This window comes from Giraffa tippelskirchi, chromosome 4 (assembly GCF_054371585.1).
Source record: "Giraffa tippelskirchi isolate mGirTip1 chromosome 4, T2T-mGirTip1v1.2.pri, whole genome shotgun sequence".
NCBI classification, from domain to species: Eukaryota; Metazoa; Chordata; class Mammalia; order Artiodactyla; family Giraffidae; genus Giraffa; species Giraffa tippelskirchi.
Window position 1 is genome coordinate 143,712,975 of NC_137278.1, and position 21,427 is coordinate 143,734,401.

At 39.0% G+C, this 21,427-nt stretch overlaps 1 protein-coding gene across 1 annotated transcript in view; it reads right to left on the reverse strand.

Moving 5' to 3' along the window:
* Window positions 1-21,218, reverse strand: part of MYRFL (myelin regulatory factor like) — a 117,587-nt gene extending 96,369 nt beyond the window's left edge. Inside the window, exon 1 of the mRNA XM_081589713.1 lies at window positions 21,156-21,218. Coding sequence (XP_081445839.1) covers window positions 21,156-21,201 — 46 coding nt within the window. The 5' untranslated portion in view covers window positions 21,202-21,218. The remainder of the gene's footprint in view (window positions 1-21,155) is intronic.
* Window positions 21,219-21,427: the final 209 nt, after the last annotated feature.

The window sequence follows — 21,427 nt, forward strand, 5'->3', positions numbered from 1 at the left end:
GTGAATACAGGACTTAAACTGAATAGGTGAGGGAAATATGGCTACAGATCAAACAGTAATACAATAATAAACCCTTAAAAAGGAAAAAATATCAGCAACAAAATTTACAAGATAGGCAGAGGGAAAATGGGAAGAAATGTGATATCAATCCTTCTATTATTCATATCTCAGAGTTCATCCTCATTACCCTAAACCTCAACCACTGAGTAAAAAACTGTTCCAGCTTTGTAGTGACTTTTAAATCCCCTTTCTTAATCTTGGAAAAATCATTTAGAACTGATATCTCTAACAGTAAAAATACAATTATTTAAATTCTATAATTCCTTCAGTTTCCCTCCAAGTGCTTTTTATCTTATTAAATTCAACTAAAATTAATATTTATATTACATTTAATATCAATATTTTATTTAAATAGTACATGTGAGCTAAGATCCATTTCTTACAAAATTATTTCTACCATCTATCTAGTTATCCATCCTTCTATCTATAGATATTCATAGAGAAGATGAAATAATATTCTACCACTATTGACAGTAGGTAGATGGTAGTATTTAGAGTAATTTATCATTTTTTTAAAAAAAAATTCCTATTACACACTTTGGAAAATTATTTTGCATAACTTTGCACAATTTTGAATAAAATGATTTTCTAAAACAAGTGAGAAATAAATTGCTGAAATAGATAAAAACATAAAACCTAAAGTGACCAATAGCCCTGGAGTAAATGGAGAAAATTTCCACTCATGACTATCACCCTACACTTGCATAAAAGATAAAAGTCCCAGTGGCATCATGAGTTATGTTCTAAAACATGATAAATCCTCTGTCTGTCTTTTTCACAATTCTGGAACATAAAGAAAGAAGAAAAGCATTCAAATGCCTTGCATGAAGCCAGCATAAAACTGATGCCAAAAGATGAGACAGATACATAAAGAAAAGTACAGACTAATATCATTTGTGAATATTATACCAAAATTCTAAATAAAATACTATCAACATGATTTAACATTTCCATTAAGAGAAAAATCCAAGAAATCATAGAATAATTCAATATTGGAATTCATGTGCCAAAGGTAAAACAGTATTTGACCTCGACTGATATGTTAAAAAGGCATTTAACATTCATTGTTGTTTCCAAAGAATACATGCTTAAGATTGTATATATACTTATATGCATACATAGACACATATCTATATCTCTCATATCATAAATGTGATTAAAACCTATATTAAATAACATCATGTTCAATTGTTTAAGAAATTAGAACTATTTCCATTAATATTAGAAATACATGTATTCATTTCCCTATTATGCAATAACAGCATCGACACCCCTGAATTTATCTACAACAAACATCCACAATAAAAAAAAAGTCTTAAAATGATTCTAAAGTGTATCGCAAAGAATAATAATGTAAAAATGCCCAGGAAAATAGAATAGAATTTGAAACAACTGGTATTCTTTTTGGCTTTTGCCAACAGTCGTAAACCGAAAGTTTTTTCCTTTATTGTAATGATATCTGAATAGATTACAGATAATGTAATAAGATCTTTATTGAACTTTGCGGACATTTCCCAGGTATAATTTCAATATGCATTATTTCAGTTGTCTATCCCATACACCTGTATCCCTCATGTAATCCAGTGCCTTGAATTCCTCCTTAGGGGTAAGATACCTTCATACTAGATCACTGCACTGGTTATAGGAGTTGTAGGAGGGCCATTTCACCTTCAGCTTTAGGCTTGCTAATTCATCCATGGCATTAAAACAAAATTTCAAAAATCTTGAGCACCTCACAAATGGGAAAAATTGATGGGTGCTGAGACAGGCAGAAGAGAGGAAGGGGGAGAGGGAAGAGACAAAAGAGATCGCCAGCTCCATTCAGTGACATGAACTCAGAGGGAGATGGACAGAAGATATCCCTAAAGGTCGAGATGGTCAGAAATGACCTCATAGTGGGGCTTTGTCTTGAGCTAGACTTCGGAGAAAGGATAAGATGGAGATGAGAAGAGACTCATTCCTTCTCTCATTGATTCAACCAGTACTTACTAAGCACCTACTATGCTCCAAGCACTGTGCAAGGTTCTGAGAACACAGCCTTGAAAAAACTTAACAAGATCCACTCAAGAGGATTGGATTTGAACGGAGGGGAAGAGAGCAACAGTGGGAGAGGAGGTACATGACATATGAGAAACAATAAATAAACAGGATCTTCTTGGGTGGTGATGAAAATAAAATCAAAAAATAAAATAAAATAGAGTGGCATGATAGGTGGTTGGGGAAGGAGCTTCATTCAACCTGGTGGCTTTTCTCAGGAAGGTTCCAGCTGTGCAGAGTTTGAGGGCAGAGCATGCTAGGGAGAGGGAACAGCCCTGCAAGAGCGCAGGGGCCGGACTGAGATGGCTTGTCAGAGAAACAAACCATTCCAGTGTGGCCAGAGCCCAGGAGCACAGGGGAGGAGGACGGGAAGGTACTCAAAGCAATGAGAAGCCTTTGGAAACTGAAATAATATGCTTTACATTTTTCTGTTTATTTATTTGTTTGGCTGAATTTGGTCTTAGTTGCAGCACACGAGATCTTCATTGTGTCATTGTGGGATCTTTCCTTGCGGCCCATGGACTCTCTAGTTGTCCCTCGAGGGCTCAGTAGTTGCCCCGTGGGCTTGGTTGCTCTGTGGTTTGTGGGTTCTTCCCAGACCAGGGATCGAACCCACATTCCCTGCATTGCACAGTTGAGTCTTAACCACTGGACCACCAGGGAAGTCTCGCTCTACATTTATAAAAGGTCACCCTAGTTGCTTTGCAGGAAAGGACTATCCAGGACAAGAACAGAAGAAGGAAAATCAGCTTGAAGCCTGTCACAGTTGTCCAGGGACTTTCAGAGGGAGTTTGGAGTTCTTACTCTGGAAAGGAGAAACTCTTTGCCCAACCTTACCAGTCCTCATAACAGCCCTAGGGGGTGGGCAATTAGCATTATTTCCACTGTACAGAGAAGGCAATGTGATTACACAGGTTAACTAGCTCGCCCAGGGTCACACAGCTATAAATGACCTGCAGGGAAGCCAACAAGCCTGCCCTGATTCCAGAAAGTGTTCTCACTCCCACCCCCATCACTACCACTCCCACCCTGTGTTCCTCCTCCTTCCCAACAATGCCAGCCAACTGAGGGAAAGCAACTTGCTTTCAACTGGGCTTTGATCAAGACAATTGCTAAGAGAAGCAGATGGAGGAAAAGATCTGTTTAGTTTCCCATTGAAGCCCCTGCTGGAGTCCCATCTGCTTTATACAGCACACCCCACCCCACCCCCAAACACATACACACAATTCCCCACATAGAAGTAGGAAGTGGCCCATAGATTCTCAGACCTGACCTCTGTGCTGCTTGAATTACATCACCCACCCTCCCCAACCTCCATCCCCAGGTAGAAATAAGCGATGGTCCACGGCATCCAGGACCTGCCTGTGTGGCTTGTCCAAATTCCTTACTGAACCAGGAGAGATGAACCCCAGGGTAGCTGGCTTTCTCTAGGACTCCAAAACCACAGCCGTGCTTTCCAGACCCGAAGGAAATTATTTCACAAGATAAATCTGTAGTGTCAGATAAAATTGTTTTCAGGAGGCTTTACACACACAGGGCAACACTCAAATGGCTCTTAAAATAAATCACATGCTTTTAAAAATAATCACTTTGCTCTAAATGTCTTAAACACTGGTTTATAACACCCAAACCTGCAAAGTGTGTGTTCTTGAGCGTTCCACCCACTGTCAGGAAGGCTCAGGTTCAAACCTTGATGTCACCCTTTTCTATGTTTCTCTCTGTGGCCCGGAAAGGCTGTCACCATCCTGCTCACAAAAGCAGAAACTGCCCAGGCCTCCAGGAGTCCCAGAGACCCACTCCCTTCATTGCTCTAAGGAAGCAAGGTCCTTCTTCACCCTAGCTCTCTGCCCCACTTCCAGATACAGTGACAGCTGCAGGATGCTCACCTGTCCTGTTGCCCCTGGCCTTGGACAGACAAGGAAAAAACCTCAATCCACCAGGGATACCACAGACAAATCTAAGTTGCATCCACAAGACTTACTCATAGGCATGCATGTGCCTTTGGGGACACAGGGCTTCCCTGAAGGTATGAACATGATGCATACAGCAAGAACCTCCCTTTCTGTTTCCCTCCCACCCACCCAGCCACCACTAACCCGTCCTGTGTAAGGACCCTTCTTGTTTCTACCCAAATGACTCCTTTCCAATATAACTCCCCCTGTTCCTTTTTAACTATTCTTTCACTCTTTGTCCCAAAACTGTGCTGCCCAGACTATTCAGACAACAGGTAAGATGAAAAAATTTGTCTGTTAGGACAACTCTAGGATTTTTAAATTTTTTATTTTTTTTGGCTGCCCCAGGTCTTAGTTTCATCATTTGGGATCTAGTTCCCTGACCAGGGATAGAACCAGGATCAAACCTGGGCCCCCTGCATTGGGAGCCAGAGAACACAGCCTGTTATATAAATATAACAGAGTCTTAACCACTGGACCACCAGGGAAGTCCCTCTAGGTTTTTTAAAGACTCTAAATAGCAACCAGTGTTCCCACCTCCCTCAAACCCCACCTTGATTGCCCTTTGAACTTAAACATAGAGTTTCCCTCTGATGTACCAGTGCTCGTGAGGAATCCTAGCATAAATGTTCGTGGATATGCCAAAGAAGGAGGAGCAGGAGGGAGAGGAAAAGATGGAGGATAGGAAGAGAAACTAGACATTCATTTGCTTAAGGATGTGTGCTCAGTCGCTTGAGCCACCCCTTTTGCCTTCAGTCTTTCCCAGTGAGTTGGCTCTCGGCACCAGGTGGCCAAAGTATTAGAGCTTCAGCTCCAGCACCAGTTCTTCCAATGAATATTCAGAGTTAGATGGTTTGATCTCCTTGCAGTCCAAAGGACTCTCAAGAATAATAATAATAATCGAATAAAGATAATAAGAGCATTTACCTCAGGGAATTGTGAGGATTAAATGAGATAATGCATATAAAGGTATGCAGCATAGGTCTCAGCTCAATAAATACTGTCCTTTGTCATAACCATCCATTGCTGTGCTCAAGAAGTTCATAACCCAGTGAGAAAGACTGACATGAAAGCATACCATAGCAGCTTGATGCGACAACTGAGTGTCACAGGGCATTACAGGTCACCTCAATGACTCAACGGGAGCAAAAAGGTGCCAGGAAAATCTTCCAGGAGTAGGGATACATGAAGCTGGAACTGTCAGCAGAGGCAAATCCTGGGGCTTTGAATGACATGAGATTCTTTAATGTTCCTTACTGAAATTATTTTTTAAATTAATTTTTATTGGCATATAGTTGCTTTACAATATTGTGTTAGTTTCTGTGGTACAGCAAAGTGAATCAGCTATGTGTATACACATATCCCCTCTTTTTTGTATTTCTTTCCCATTTAGGTCACCCCAGAGATCCCTGTGCTATGTAATAGGTTCTCATTCGTTGTTGACATGTATGTTGTTTAGTCACTAAGCTGTATCTGACTCTTTGTGACCCCATAGGCTGTAGCCCACCAGGCTCCTTGTCCATGGGATTCTCCTGGCAAGAATATTGGGGTGGGTTGTCACTCCCTTTCCCAGGGAATCTTCCCTATCCAGGGATTGAACCTGGGTCTCCTGCATTACAGGCAGATTCTTTATCATCTGAGCCACCTGGGAATGTCAATCCCAATCTCTCAGTTCATCTCACCCTCCATTACCCCCTTGGTATCCATAAGTTTGTTCTCCACATCTGTGGATGACATGAAATTCTGATCTGGTGCCATGGAGGTGGGGTCGGGAAAGTGGAGGAGTGTGCAGTGGTATGCTGGAGCCAGCTTGTACAAGCTTGGGCACATCTCTTCCCAACTCCATATTTAGAGTCTAGTAACTTGAAACTGGCCATAGTGGGAAGATTTACACCATGGAAATTGGCAAACATTACAACTTGAGGAATTTTCTCCAAAGGTTTGTTAAACATTTACCAGCACACCCCTGGGTGTGAGTAGTATTTGGGAAAAGAATCCCACTGGATTTAGTTACTGATTGGATCCTCCCATCTCTGTTTTGGTGGCTGGTTGGGAGGTGGTGTTGGTGCCTTGAAATAGGAAATAGGAGAGCACTGGGTGAGGAGCCTGGGAAGGAGCTGGAGGGGTTCATCCACTCCAGGCCATGTAGTGTCAACCTTGAAAAGTGACCTGCAGGGCACTGCCCCAAGAAAACCTCTACCTAATGACCTAGAATCCTGGGAGTCTCCCCAGTCTTCCTTGTACAAATAGTCTTGCATTGATCCAGGAAGAAAGAAGTTAATCAGTTCTTTCAGGCAGAGGTAACACGGCCCAATATTGAAAGCAGTCACCCAGTTAAGACTGTCTCTGAACTTTAACATGATATGAATCATCTGAAATTTATGTGCCTGATAATGAAAGATAAAATGAAAACCTTTATTCAACTTGAGCAAATAAATGGATCAAGCACATTGTGTAACAGGACGCCAATGCCCACATAGATTTTCAGAAACGGTCACGGATGTAAAATTCTAGAAAGAATTGCTGAACACTTGGCTGTTGGCCTCTGAGGACAGCAGAAGATTATCCAGGAGCCTGCACGTGTCCAACAAGTACTGGTCCTGTGGATGGACTTCATCTGCTTTCCTGACTAGGAGCCTGTGCATGGAAATGTATATCTTGATTTCAGTTAGACACTTAACAAAATTGTTAATTCACTCATTCAATAATAAATATTTTAATGAAGTGTGTGTGCTAGGCAGTGGGATGTAACCATGAGTGACACTCAGTCTTACCCTCAAGCCAGGGAATGAGAGCATAGACAGTAAAAAGGCAGGACTAAGGGTGATACATAAAGCCCAAGAGACATATAGGAATGCCTTTCCCATTCAGCTGGGGGAAGGGCAGTCAAGGACGGCTATACTTGTAGCTCAAACACAGAAAGGTAGAGGAAATTACATTAGAATTGGGTGAATTTGTATCTGGGAGAACAACTGAACTCCAGCATGCCAACCCAGAGAAAATACTAACATTTATGGTAAAAATGACTCTACTCTTATCCTTCTCATTAAGGTTATTTGTAATTTGAACAAGTATAGAAGAGGCAAACCTGCCACGTATACAGATGGCCCAAAGGAGATGAGCAAGGTGCAAATACAGTATAAAGGAGTCAGATCACTAGAGATAGTCATACTGAGTGAGTGAAAGTCACTCAGTCATGCCTGACTCTTTGCAACCCCATGGACAATACAGTTCATGGAATTCTCCAGGCCAGAATACTGGAGTAGGAAGCCTTTTCCTTCTCCAAGGATTTTCCCAACCCAGGGATTGAACCCAGGTCTCCTGCATTGCAGGCAGATTCTTTACCTGCTGAACCACAAGGGAAGTAAGACAGAAAAAGATAAATATTATATGATATTGCTTATATGTGGAATTTTTTAAAATGGTACAAATGGTTCAGTTCAGTTCAGTCACTTAGTTGTGTCCAACTCTTTGTGACCCCATGGACTGCAGGATGCCAGGCTTCCCTGTCCAACTCCCAGAGCCTACTCAAACTCATGTCCATCACACCAGTGATGCCATCCAACCATCTCATCCTCTGTCTTCCCCTTCTCCTCCTGCCTTCAATCTTTCCCAGCATCAGGGTCTTTTCCAAAGAGTCAGTTCTTTACATCAGGTGGCCAAAGTACAGGAGTTTCAGCTTCAGCATCAGTCCTTCCAATGAACACTCAGGACTGTTTTCCTTTAAGATTGACTGGTTGGATGTCCTTGAAGTTCAAGGTACAAATGGACTTATTTACAAAACAGAAATAATAGAGTCACAGATGTAGAAAACAAACTTATGGGTACCAAGGGGGAAAGTGAGAGGATGGATAAATTGGAAGATTTATATACACAATTCTATATATAAAATAGGTAACTAATAAAAATCTACTGTATATTAAAGGGAACTCTATTCAGTACTCTGTAATGACCTATATGGAAATAGAATTTAAAAAGAGTGGATATATGTATATGTACAACTGATTCACTTTGTTGTACAGCAGAAACTAACACAACATTGTAAATCAACTATACTCCAATTTTTGAAAAGGTCAGTCAGACTATACTACAAAGCTACAGTCATCAAGACAGTATGGTACTGGCACAAAGACAGAAATATAGATCAATGGAACAAAACAGAAATCCCAGAGATGAATCCACACACTTATGGACACCTTAGCTTTGACAAAGGAGGCAAAAATACACAATGGAGAAAAGACAATCTCTTTAACAAGTGGTGCTAGGAAAACTGGTCAACCACCTGTAAAAGAATGAAACTAGAACACTTCTAACACCATACACAAAAATAAACTCAAAATGGATTGAAGATCTAAATGTAAGACCAGAAACTATAAAACTCCTAGAGGAAAACATAGGCAGAACACTCTCTGACATAAATCACAGTAAGATCCTCTATGATCCACCTCCCAGAGTAATGGAAATAAAAGCAAAAATAAACAAATGGGACCTAATTAAACTTCAACGCTCTTGCACAACGAAGGAAACTATAAGCAAGGTGAAAATATAGCCTTCAGAATGGGAGAAAATAATAGCAAACGAAGCAACAGACAAAGAATTAATCTCAAAAATATACAAGCAGCTTCTGCAGCTCAATTCCAGAAAAATAAGCGACCCAATCAAAAAATGGGCCAAAGAACTAAACAGACAGTTCTCCAAAGAAGACATACAGATGGCTAACAAACACATGAAAAGATGCTCAGCGTCACTCATTATCAGAGAAATGCAAATCAAAACCATAATGAGGTACCATCTCATGCCGGTCAGAATGGCTGCTATCAAAATGACTACAAAAAATAAATGCTGGAGAGGGTGTGGAGAAAAGGGAACCCTCTTACACTGTTGGTGGGAATGCAAACTGGTACAGCCACTATGGAGAACAGTGTGGAGATTTCTTAAAAAACTGGAAATAGAGCTGCCATATGACCTAGCAATCCCACTGTTGGGCATACACACCGAGGAAACCAGAATTGAAAGAGACATATGTACCCCGATGTTCATCACAGCACTGTTTACAATAGCTAGGACATGGAAGCAACCTAGATGTCCATTGGCAGGTGAATGGATATGAAAGTTGTGTCACGTATACACAATGGAATATTACTCAGCTATTAAAAAGAATGCATTTGAGTCAGTTCTAATGAGGTGGACGAAACTGGAGCCTATTATACAAAGTGAAGTGAGTCAGAGAGAAAAACACCAATACAGTATATTAATGCATATATATATATGGAATTTAGAAAGATGGTAACGATGACCCTATATACAAGACAGCAAAAGAGACACAGATATAAAGAACAGACTTCTGGACTCTGTGGGAGAAGGTGAGGGTGGGATGATTTGAGGGAATAGCATTGAAACAGGTATATTACCATAGGTGAAACAGATGACCAGTCAAAGTTTGATGCATGAAACAGGGCACTCAAAGCCGGTGCACTGGGACGACCCAGAGGGATGGGATGGGGAGGGAGGTGGGAGTGGGGTTCAGGACGGGGGGGATACATGTACACCCGTGGCTGATTCATGTCAATGTATGGCAAAATCCACCACAGTATTGTAAAGTAATTAGCCTCCAATTAAAATAAATTAATTTAAATTTTAAAAAAATTCAGGTCAAATCTCAGCAACAGGATTGATGGCTGACTCTGACACAATGAAATTTAGTAGGTTAAGCATTCAGGTTTCCATTGATTTTCTCCATTATGTAAATATGAGATGGGAAAATCTAAATTTTGAGTAAATAGATGATAGAGACATCAATTTAGTCTTCTCATCATGAATAAGTATTGGGAAAACAAAGAAACAAATTTCCTCCTGAAATCATTGAGGACAGAACTGGGAGGGTAGGTCCCTGTTCCTCTAGGCACAGGTCCAACCTTAATGACCTGGGCCCCATACCTTAAGAGGAATGTCCACAAATAGTAGGATGTCTGAATGAGAGCCAATAAAGTGAGAAAGGATCATAAGTCAAGCCACATACGAGATGATCAATGGAGAAAAATATGAATAATAATAGTAGAACTTGGTAAATTTGCTGAGCACATTTTATGTACCCATACCATGAGAAGAATTTTACATTTACTTTCTCACTCATTCCAAACAATAATTTTATTCTGTCAGATAGGTACAAATATTATTCCTGTTTTCGAGAAGAGCAAATAGTCTCAGCAAACTTAAATAACTTGCTCAAGTTGCAATAACACAGTTGTCATTGCAGGGGTTCTTTTCTTTTCATTGCAGGGGTTCTTATTGCAGTGTTTTCTACTATAGCATAACATACATGTTCCTGAACAAACTTGCTTTCTGCAAAATCATGCGAAATAATGAATGAATATGGGATAAACCACTCAAAAGCTAATAAAAACAAAAACATTTCTAGTAAAAATTTAAAGGACACATCAAGTTATAATTCATATAGTTAAGTACTTCAGAAAACATAGGGATTTACCCTTTATAAATAGATTGTTAGAAGGAAAAGTTGTGGCTACTGAATGTTGAGGGAAGAGAAGAGGGAGGAGGAAAATGAAATTAGGATAACTGGTTTACATCACCCGCATTAGTGCCTACCCTTCCTGGGCTCAAGGATTCTCCTTTGTCTGAACACATTAAGCTTCTGTTAGGAGGAAAAAAGGTAAAAGTGTCTGCTGTTTATACCTTAGAAATATAGTTCTTTCAGCATTAACATTGTTACAATTCCACGTGACTGTGTCCTGAATTGCTTTTTTCACAAACTCAGTGTTGTTCAGTGTAAATAATAAACGACGGCTGATTGGCTCAGTACCTTTGGAGATCTGTCCTTGTGGCACAGCTTCTAGATGAATCATCTAACAATTCACAGGATTTAAGGTAGGAGAGGGAACTGGTCTGTCTACTCAGTTTTCGTGATGGTATTTCATTGTCTTCACTAGCTGATTATCAAGTTCATACTTCTTCTCCTTTAAAATTAATTATTTGAAATATAAATCAAGCAAGATCCTCTGGCCTTTCTGGGAGCCTGGGGATCCGTTTTTCCAGGAGCCTTCCAGCCTTTCAGCATGAGTATTAAACTTTTATGCTGTGTCCATTTTCTCTTCAACAGCACATACTAATGTTAATACATACAGGAAAAATAAAACAAAAGAAGAGAAATAAAACACAATCAGCATGTTAACCATGTTAATTTAACTGTGGAAGACAAATTTGGGAAGCAGAAACTGATCACACTTCTTTTAAGTAGTATAGGAATACACCAAGGACTCTCTTTTATGTCCAAGATTTGAAGAATTATTGTTGTGATTTATTCTATGTGTGCATGCATACTCAGTCATGTCCAACACTTGGCAAGCCCATGGCCTGTAGCCTGCCAAGCTCCTATGTCCATGGAATTTTCCAGGCAAAAATATTGCAGTGGGTTGCCATTTCCTCCTCCAGGTGATCTTCCCAGCCCAGGGATAGAACTTGCATCTCTTGCATCTCCTGAATTAGCAGGTGGATTCTTTACCAACTGTGCCACCTGGAATTCCCAGTTTGTTCTATTAGAAAGTCTAATTCTACCGAGGGTCAAAATAGAGGAGGAAGGGAAAGCAGAAAGAAGAAGGGGAAGGATGAGGAGGAAGACACCCCAAAGGAAGCAGAGTTAAAATGGGGATACCCACCCACAGTCAACAGGAGGGTTGACTCATCTACAAATCAATGCCCCCTGGGCCTACCCTGCACAGATTCAGGAAAATGTGACCAGGAAGCTGCTTGTCCTGTGGCTTTCAGTGTTCCTGCCTGTGTCAGTGAGGCCTTCCTTCCTGTCAACCCAGACAGAAGGGACAGCCCGGTAGGGCACTGGCTGAGGGCCGAGTCTTTAGCCAGGTGCAGGACAGACTCGTGTCCTCTTCAATGCAAGAAATAAAGGAGAGAAATCCAGAAGACTTAGGATCTTGAAGAGAGATCAGGCTCAGATTTGTTTATGTATTGATTTGGCAAATATGGTTGAATGCCCACTACTGTGCCAGTCTCCAGCTGCTGAGGCTATAGGAATGAATGAGACATAGTTCCTTACTACCAGGAGTCCACAGGAGATAGACACAGAAAAAGGTAATCCAGGCTTTGAAGGGTGAAGGGCAAAGTGCCCTGGAATACACGGGAGCCCTGACAGGTGGATACTGAATCAGGGACCCGAGGGTGAGCTAACTGCCATTAGCCAGATGAATGAGAAGGGGGAGGGTGTTCCATAAGGAGGGAGCCCCATGTAACCTGGAGGTAAGAAAAGCAGGAGCTTTGGAAAATCACAAGTCGGTCAGACTTGGGTTAAATTCCAGTTCTTGAACCTCTTTGGGCCTGTTTCCTTATCCAAAAAAGATGGGTTTTACCACCTTACAGTGTCACTTGCAAACTGAAAGTGATAATATATATAATCCCACTACGAACAGACTGTACTCAGGCTCCCCTGAACTTTCTTCAATGAGGTCTATTTCCATGTTTCTCTCTTCATTTTGCAGTTTTAGCAAGAATCCTGATAAATCAGTTTAACCAGAATCCCTTGTTCTTCGGATCTGATCACCCTCAATGTCAATCCGGCCCCTCATCCTCCACCATCCCCCAGGTCACTATCTGACCACCCAGCCTACTTTCAGGAAGAATCTTGTTAGGTCAGTTTATGAACAATCTCCTCCCTTACCCTGTTCCCTGACTATAAATTCCCACTTTGCTGTATTGGGAACTGAGCTCAATCTCCTTCCCTCACTGCAAAATGCCACCCCAATGGTTATTACTTGCTATAACAGCCCTTCTCTTGAATAAAGTCCTCCTTTATCATGCTTTGTGCTTCCCAGCTGGTTCAGTGGTAAAGAATCTGTCTGCCAATGCAGGCGACAAGGGTTTGATCCCTGGGTCGGGAAAATCCTCTGGAGAAAGAAATAGCAACCCACTCCAGTAATCTTACCTGGGAAATCCATGGACAGAGAAGCCCAGAAGGCTACAGTCTATGAGATTGAGAAAGAGTCAGACATGACTTAGAGACTAAACAGCAACAATATCATGCTTTAACAAGAGGCACTGAATTTTTTTCTTTAATACTACTAGTGTTTGACACATAATGAATGTTCTTTCCCTTCCTATCCCTTCTCTGTTCCTCATCCCCACCCCCAAACACAGGATTTATGTAACTTGATAAATTTGTTTCAAAGCAACAAGTTTCTCTAATCCACCAGGGAAGGAAAAAAGAGGATCTCTGTGTCCACATTTTGCCTCTATAGAATCTCACACACAGAATGCATATGGAGCAAGAGAAGTAAAATTCCCAATAATGCTTTTTCTCTATTTTAATATGCATGATGAGACAAATAGCCATGCAGATTTAAAAAGCTATTTCCATATATGTTTTTATAAGCTTTTAAAAATATAAATTTTACTAGAGTATTTTACAGGATATTATATTTTTTTAATTCATTTTGGATTTCTAACTTTACTTACTAATTATCTACATGTAAAAACAATAGAAGTAACTAAAACTTTGAAACCTTTCAAAGAAGTAGAGAATACAATTTTGTTATGGGAAGCTCAAAGCCAGCTTCCCAAACCCTGTCAATCCATGGCTGAATAACCTGTTCAAGGTCAGTGGTTACCAAGGTCAGCAGATAACATTTTTCATATGTATTTTACAGTGCCCTAGCCTTTTCCAAAAGACAATTGATAGATTAAAGAACCAGTTTTCTTACAGGGAGAGCATCACATAACAGAAGTAAAATGAAACAAGTTCTCTCCTTAAAGTGAATTGCAGTGACCCAGCTTCAGAACTTCTTACAGATTTACTATGAAGTTAGCATAAATGCTTTAGACTATTCAAGAACAGACAACAATAACAATTTATTCCTTTTAGCTTTGATTCTATCCCCAATCAAGGAATGCCCACAAAACACAAATATGGTATTAAGTTTCATTATTCTGGTTTTTTTTTTTTCCTGAAAAATGTTGATTTCAAGATCAACATGGAAAAGCTGAACCTTTTGCAATAAAAGGAACTACTCAGTACTTTGTCCTTTGTTGCTTGGCAACTAAAGGCTATAAATGGATTTTATGATTATAAAGGCTCTGGAATTAATGTGAACATGTAAAAGTTGTAATAACTCCATGGGGAAAGAAGTATTCCTTTGAAAAAATGTATATAGCTTTTACTCATTCTTGTTTCAAAATAAATAGAACAATTTTGTTCCTTCACACTTGTAAATGCTATAATTAAAAATCAATAACTATCATTTACCTCATCATTTCAATATTTTATCATTAATGCTCACAACCCCAAGAGGTAGGTGTTATTATCTCCATTTCACAGACGGAGAAAACTGTAACTTTAAAATGTTAATTTAGGGGACTTCCCTGGTGATCCAATGGCTAAGACTCTGAGTTCCCAATGCAGGGGGCATGGGTTCAGTCCCTGGTCAGAAAACTAGATCCTACATGCCACAACTAAGAGTTCACGTACCACAACTAAAGACCTCGAATGCCGCAATGAAGATTGAAGATCCTGCTTGCCTCAGCTAAGAACTGGCACAAGCAAATTTTTTTTAAAGTTGAGATGACTTTAAAAAAATTAAAAATAAAGAGTATAAATAGTATGATCCTAATAAACACACCACAAGATCAACACCAAAATGTGAAGAGCTGTTATCACTAAATGGTGTGATTAACAGTGATAACTATTTCTTGTTTTAGGTTTCCTGTCTTTCCCACAACTGTCCATGTATTCAATGTTTAGCTCCCAAGACACTGTGGAGTCTTCCAGAAGGTGACTTCTAACTCCCAAGTTGAGAAGTTTGACATCAATAACACCAAAGAAAGTGGTGGAGTCTCTGCTCAGAAGCATTTGTCTGAATAATTTTGTTCCAGGATTCCCTGGAGTTGCTAATAATGCTGGCAGGTCTCAAATGTAGGATATGTGCAGTGACAGAAGTTAGCTCTGACCTAGTTACAGCACATTTTAAATTCTAATAAAATCGCCTTCACCTTGGGGATCCCAGCATGAAAGAATAAAGGATTTTTTTCTTAATGGCAATAAGCCCATACCTCTTTGTTCTGGATGCTTCATGATAAGGTAACATAATTTCTAACCACCTTCCAGCATCAGATAGAAGTGTTCAGATAATTATAAGCTGCTTACATGATTTGGGTGGTTCTTCTTGTCCTTGATGTGTTCTTGTTCCTAGTCTCCTGAAAAGTCTATACTGTTTCCAAACAGAAACAGAGGTGATCTCATCAATAAACAAGGAGCTCCTATCTCTGTGGGATAATTTCTGAGATACTAGGATGCAACATGATGTCTAAAATTCCACCATTAGAGATCAACCAAACCTACCCTTAGAGAAGGTAATCTTTTTGATTCATTTGATCAAAACAAATGTGTTCTATGAAAGTACATAGGATACAAAATGCTTTAGAGATGTCAGGTAGCATCAGATCTTTCGCCATTTGTACATTCTCTGCAAGCTCAGGTTTTATTGGGACAGAAGGAAGAGGGAATAGGGATGCTGGTTTGTGAGAGGTGAGAAAGTGGTGGTCCTAACGTGAATGAAAGACTAAGATTGAGAGACTGGTCAAAGACACCCTTTACCGCAAGACTCTTCCAGGGCCAGCCCTCTACACTGCATTCAGTTGCTCAGAGCTTCTGATTCCAACCACAGGAATTCAGAAACATCAACCAATCAGAGTTGGTTTCACTTTTGGAGAAGTAATATACAGGAATCACTTGAGACATTTATGACTTTACCTTTGGTAATAATGGAATCTGAGGCTTTCCACCAACTGGCAGCACTTGGTATAATCTGCCTCTGTTTTATTCACTGAACCTTGCTGCTGTGTGTGTGTTAGTCACTCAGTTGGGCCTGACACTGCGACCCGTGGACTGTAGCCCACCAGGCTCCTTTGTCGATGGGATTTTCTAGGCAAGAATACTGCAGTGGGTTGCCATTCCCTTCTCCGGGGGATCTTCCCAATTCAGGGATCAAACCCGCATCTCCTGCATTGCAAGCAGATTCTTTACCATATGCTAGTTTTTCTTCTTCTCATATCTGAACTTACTAGATGCTCCTAACCTACAGTTTAAACTATTGAATAGAATAGTCTTCATCCATTTATTCTATAAGTATTTCTGTCTACTGTACGCTGACACCATATAGGCACTTTTCCAAGCTACATTTCTCTTGTCTCAACAATTATCCCAACGCCTTGGAGACTTGATGCCTTTGACGCCTTTCTAGATGCCTTTCTAGATGCATTCTATCTGGGGTCAGTCCCTTGAGTCACTGCTTTTCTGCTCCAGAGTTTTCAGCATTTTCTTCACTTCCAAGAAAACTTAGCACCTCCATAACATTCCTGTACAACTCATGGGTAGCAGATGTTTTTGCCTAAATCCCTACCACCCTACTTTAATAATAGCTAATGAGAAATTTAAATCTTAAGCAGAGAGAGGAGGGCAGAAAATACATTGATGCTTGTTTGACAGCAGCTTCCTGAAGGGCCTAGTCTTCCTCTTAGATCTCAGGAGCTGTTCAGTGCTTCCTGCCTGTCCACAGCTTCTGGTTCTAGGAGATACCTTTCAACCCTCAAACTTCAATAGGTGAGTAGGAGTTTCTTCAGCTAGTTTCCATCTTCTGCTTTTCCATATGATTCACTCTTAGGAGAGTCGGCCCTCCATGTCTACAAGTCACACATTTGCAGATTTCAACCAACCAAGGATGGAAACTATTTGGGAAAAAAGATCTCAGAAAGTTCCACAAAGAAAAACTTGATTTTGCCACATTCTAGCAACTACTCACATAGTATTTACCTTGTACTAGGTATTATAAATAATCTAGAGATTATTTAAAGTATGATGTACATAAGTTAATATGCAAATACTACTGCCATTTTATATAAGGGATGTGAGCATTTGTGGATTTTGGTATCAGAGGGGCTGGATACTTGGGACAACTGTATGTAGTTTTCCTATTTCTGCTCAGTCAGGGCAGGAATCTCCTCTTTATTTCATGATAAGCCAACAAACCTTTGAGAACCTACTTCCAGACCCTATGAAGAGGATGAGCTAAACAGCTTTTCATCAACTTAGAAAATTTCTTCTTAAAGATTAAATTAATGAACCATAAAATATTCTCAAACTAGCTTTTATAAACTAAAAGCTAGTTTAAAATGATTCCCAGTTCTAAAAAGCTGGGAAATAAAAGATGAATCCTGATATCATAGTAGTCCAAAAGAAATACCCATAGGGAAACAAATTTAGAATGTAAAGTTACAGCTATTAAAATGAGTGAAGTATACTGAGGGATGGGATCTAACATACTTTATTTCATATTCCTTTTTTACCCAGGGGGTTGTAAGAATTAAATGAGATAATGGTGTAAAGTGAATGGAATAGTACTTAATGCCTAGTAAATGTTCAGTAAACATTAATCTGGTTTGAATTTAAGATAAAACAAAGTCCAAGTTAACTAACTTAAAACTTGGCAAGTGTTAAAGGATATATATTTTTAAAGATAAAATCATGACTTATACAAATAAAAGATGAACACATGTCAAAGATTTTTATTTACTTAATTAAGGAAACAGGAAGATGTTACAACTGGTTCAAGAATATTCAAACAGCAGATCTAGATCTAGGTATCTAGAAATATGAACAAAGATAGATAGATGGATAGATAGATAGATCTATATAGGTATATAGATAGATAAACAGATAGATAATCTCAGTCTAGGTATGCTATGGAATGAATTTAATAATAATTAGAAAACTGGGTTTTACTGAAACTGTTGTTGTTTAGTCGCTTAGTCGTGTCTGACTACTTTTGCGACCCCATGGACTATAGCCTGCCAGGCTCCTCTGTCCATGAGATTTCCCAGGCAAGAATATTGGAGCAGGCTGCCATTTCCTGAATGGTTCTACTGAAATGCTACTGAAACTATTGATCCCCAAAAGGAGATAATTGATTTATATATCTATAGACAAAATTCATTGCATTGATATCAATTATCTACAATTTACAGAGTTTCAGAATAGCTCTAAAACAGTAAAAGGTAAAAATCCCATAGAATTTGATAGCCCAGAGGACATGATGCAGGCATAGTTTTCTGTGGAAGATACCTAGTAATCTTTTTTTCATCCATGTTAATGTCTTTTACAATTTTTCTTTATGCAAAAGGAAACTCTAACAGAAGAGTTTTACGGAATTAAATCCAATGCTCTTTATTTAAGATAACCTATGACATAGTACATTCCAAGTCTGAAGCACTGAGATAATAAAGAAGAAACTAAAAATCTCCATATTCCTACTGCTAAGAGATAACTACTGCTAATACTTGTAGTATAATCATCCAGTTGTTACCATGTATAAGCGCGTGTGTGTATATATAGTATATGTGCATGTATATGTGTATATATAGTAACTCTTTTCAGCTCAGTTTAAATAAACTCTGTTCTAGAAATATATATATATACATATATATATATATAATTGTAATATACCGATTTTTAACCCATGTTTCTGCTTTATATCATTAACATTTTCCTTATCATCATCATTTTTACTAGCCACAAAATATTCCATTATATAAAAGAACTATAATGTATTTAACTATTTCACCACTAATTTAAGTTGTAATCAATTTTTGGTTTTTATACATAAAATAATGTGTCTCTCCACTGACAACTTTTCTCTTGCAGTGGTATCAGCTTTATTAAAAAAACAAATATTTCACATAATATCTGAGCTTCCAGTGGATGTTGAGATCCCTGGAGAATGTGATCCACCTCTTCTGCTTTAGTTGATAGGCCTACTTATTGCATCATTGGCATGCAATAAAATGAGGCTTGCCAGTTACCTAGAACCACTGTTTGTTCTTGCCATTTTCCTGAGACACACAGTAAAGATTTAGCATAATCAGCATGAACTCTGATGTTCAAGGTCATTTAATTCACAATGATATTTTCAGTTCAGAGACTTTTTAATACAAAATTGTTCATAAGGAAAAATACATTATTTAGGATTCAGTTTATTAGAATGAAGAGTTTGAGGAAATGAAAATAACAAATTAAGAAAACTTTTCTTGCTTTTCAGACCTTGGTTTTTCATATGAGATTGCACTTAATTGGAAGGTGATATATAAACAGGAGAACAATATATAACTGACCCTCCTCATGAGAATATCATATCCAGTTTTGCTGTCCTCATTCTAAGGAATATTTGAGAAAGGAAATCATAATCTAAGGGAAATTCTTCAAAGCCCTACAGGCTTTAAAAGAGGTGATTGTTGGACTTGGCACACAGTCAGTGATTGATATTTGCTGAATAGGTAATAAAAAATTGACAACCAGCCCTGTGATTTTCAAGGGGAGGGGAATCACTTAAGTTAGTACTTCTATTTTTTATTTCAAAGCTCACCATCTTTTCAATCTATTCATTCAAAGATAATGTAAGAAAACACTGACCACTTTATTCTCTTTCCATGGAGAAATTACTCCTCCCTAGTTAAAAATTCTCCAAAAGGAGCAGAGTTTAGTTCGGGCTAAGAAAGATACAGTAATAATAATCAGATTTTTGTAACTAGCTATAGACAGGATTTGTGGAAACTATATCCCCAAAGACTTCAGAAAATAGCATGAAGAAGGACAACACAGTGACCCTATAGGTATGACAGCACTACCAAAAAACAGAAGGTAGACCAGATGAACTTTTCAGGTCTTCTCCAGCTCTGGAAAGAAACTAGGTAGATTTTGTGTTTTTATAAAATGAATGAATAGTTTCTCTAAAATAAAGCAGATATAACTGTAGCTTGGAGCTTGCTACTCTGTTCAAATGAAAGTTGCATAGGATATAAAATCAGGCAACAACAATTGAGCCACATTATTGTACCTACTGTGTGAGCCAAGGGGACACATTGACTTGGACACTGTCGGAGATAGAACACAATGAGACAGATTGTAGAGCTAGAATAACACAATAATTCTCTAGGTCCTATATTCTTCTTTCCCCATCTGGCAAAATTCAAGCCATTGGACCTACTGTACTGTGCTAATGCCTTCTGATAGTGATCTAAAATCTCACTGTTTCTTTGGTAGAAACACTCTTTAGAGTTTGACACAATGTGGTGTTGGATCCATTTCATTCACCCTTTAAACGTCTAGTATTTGTCAGGCACTTTACTAATCACAAGAAATGCCAAAAGCACTTTCTCAATATGCTGTTAACTGCCCTTGGGATTCTGTGAGTGAGTGAGCAGGTCTGCCCTCAATTATTCTCATACTCTCTCCTGGGAAATACCTGGAAATCTGCAAAAGCTCTGGTCACATTTCCTGTTCCATGGAAGTCTGAGTATGGCTAACTGATATGGAACTCTAGCTGCCTTAGTGTGCAGCCTCCCAGTGGCTCCCTAAAAGATGTCACAAAAAGGCAAGGCCTTGCTGACATTTTCAATGGACCCATCATGAGAATATCAACCCAACTAAATATGAGAAGTGCTACCACCATTTCAGGTTTTTAGAAAAAAGAAAATCTGTGAAACCATGTCATATAGTAAGCCTTCCCTTGGGGAAAAAGATACTTACCCTCAAAAACAAATCATCATTCAATAGTTACACATTTTTTAAGTGTTGTGAAAAACACAGGTGGGAATGGGGAAAGAGGTGCTTCTTTGCTGTTAGGCTGTTTTGTATTTAATTATACTAAGAGAAAAATTGTCTTTAGTAAACTCTTACATTTTTGTTGTGCTATATTCAATAATTTTAGAAGTAAGAAAAATCTAGCTTTATGAAACATAGGGATTGGGAAAAAAATCTAGCACAGGACAGGGACAAATTCTAGTAACATAGGTATGCCGACATCTTGATTCTTTTAATAACCAAGCTATAAGATGGAAATCCTGAATTTTTAAAAATCACTACCTACACCACTGAATTTTTTTGCTACAAACACAACAAACAAACCTGAACTTCTGACTTTAGAACAGTTAGTACAACTGTATTTCTTTGAAAGCCAAGTTTAAGTGAATTCCAAAAAGGTGAAACAGTGATTGTAAGCAATGTCATCTCCCAGGTGTTAAAAACAGGACTCTTACCTTCAAAGAACTGCTGTAGGGCCTCATTTTCGCCTACCACATCCATGGTACTGTGGTCCCGATTGTTACTTCCTCATGGAACAACTACCAGATCTCAGGAACGAAGTGCTCTCCTCTTGGCTTGAAGCCTATGAATGCTCTTGAAAATTTTTCATCTTCTTTTTATTGGAGTGAAGCATCTCTTCAGCCATTGAACTGTGCCCAAAGAAATGCTCAGGTTTTCAAATGTGATTATAAAGCCAGAAGGATATCCAAGCACGCAGAAGGAAGAG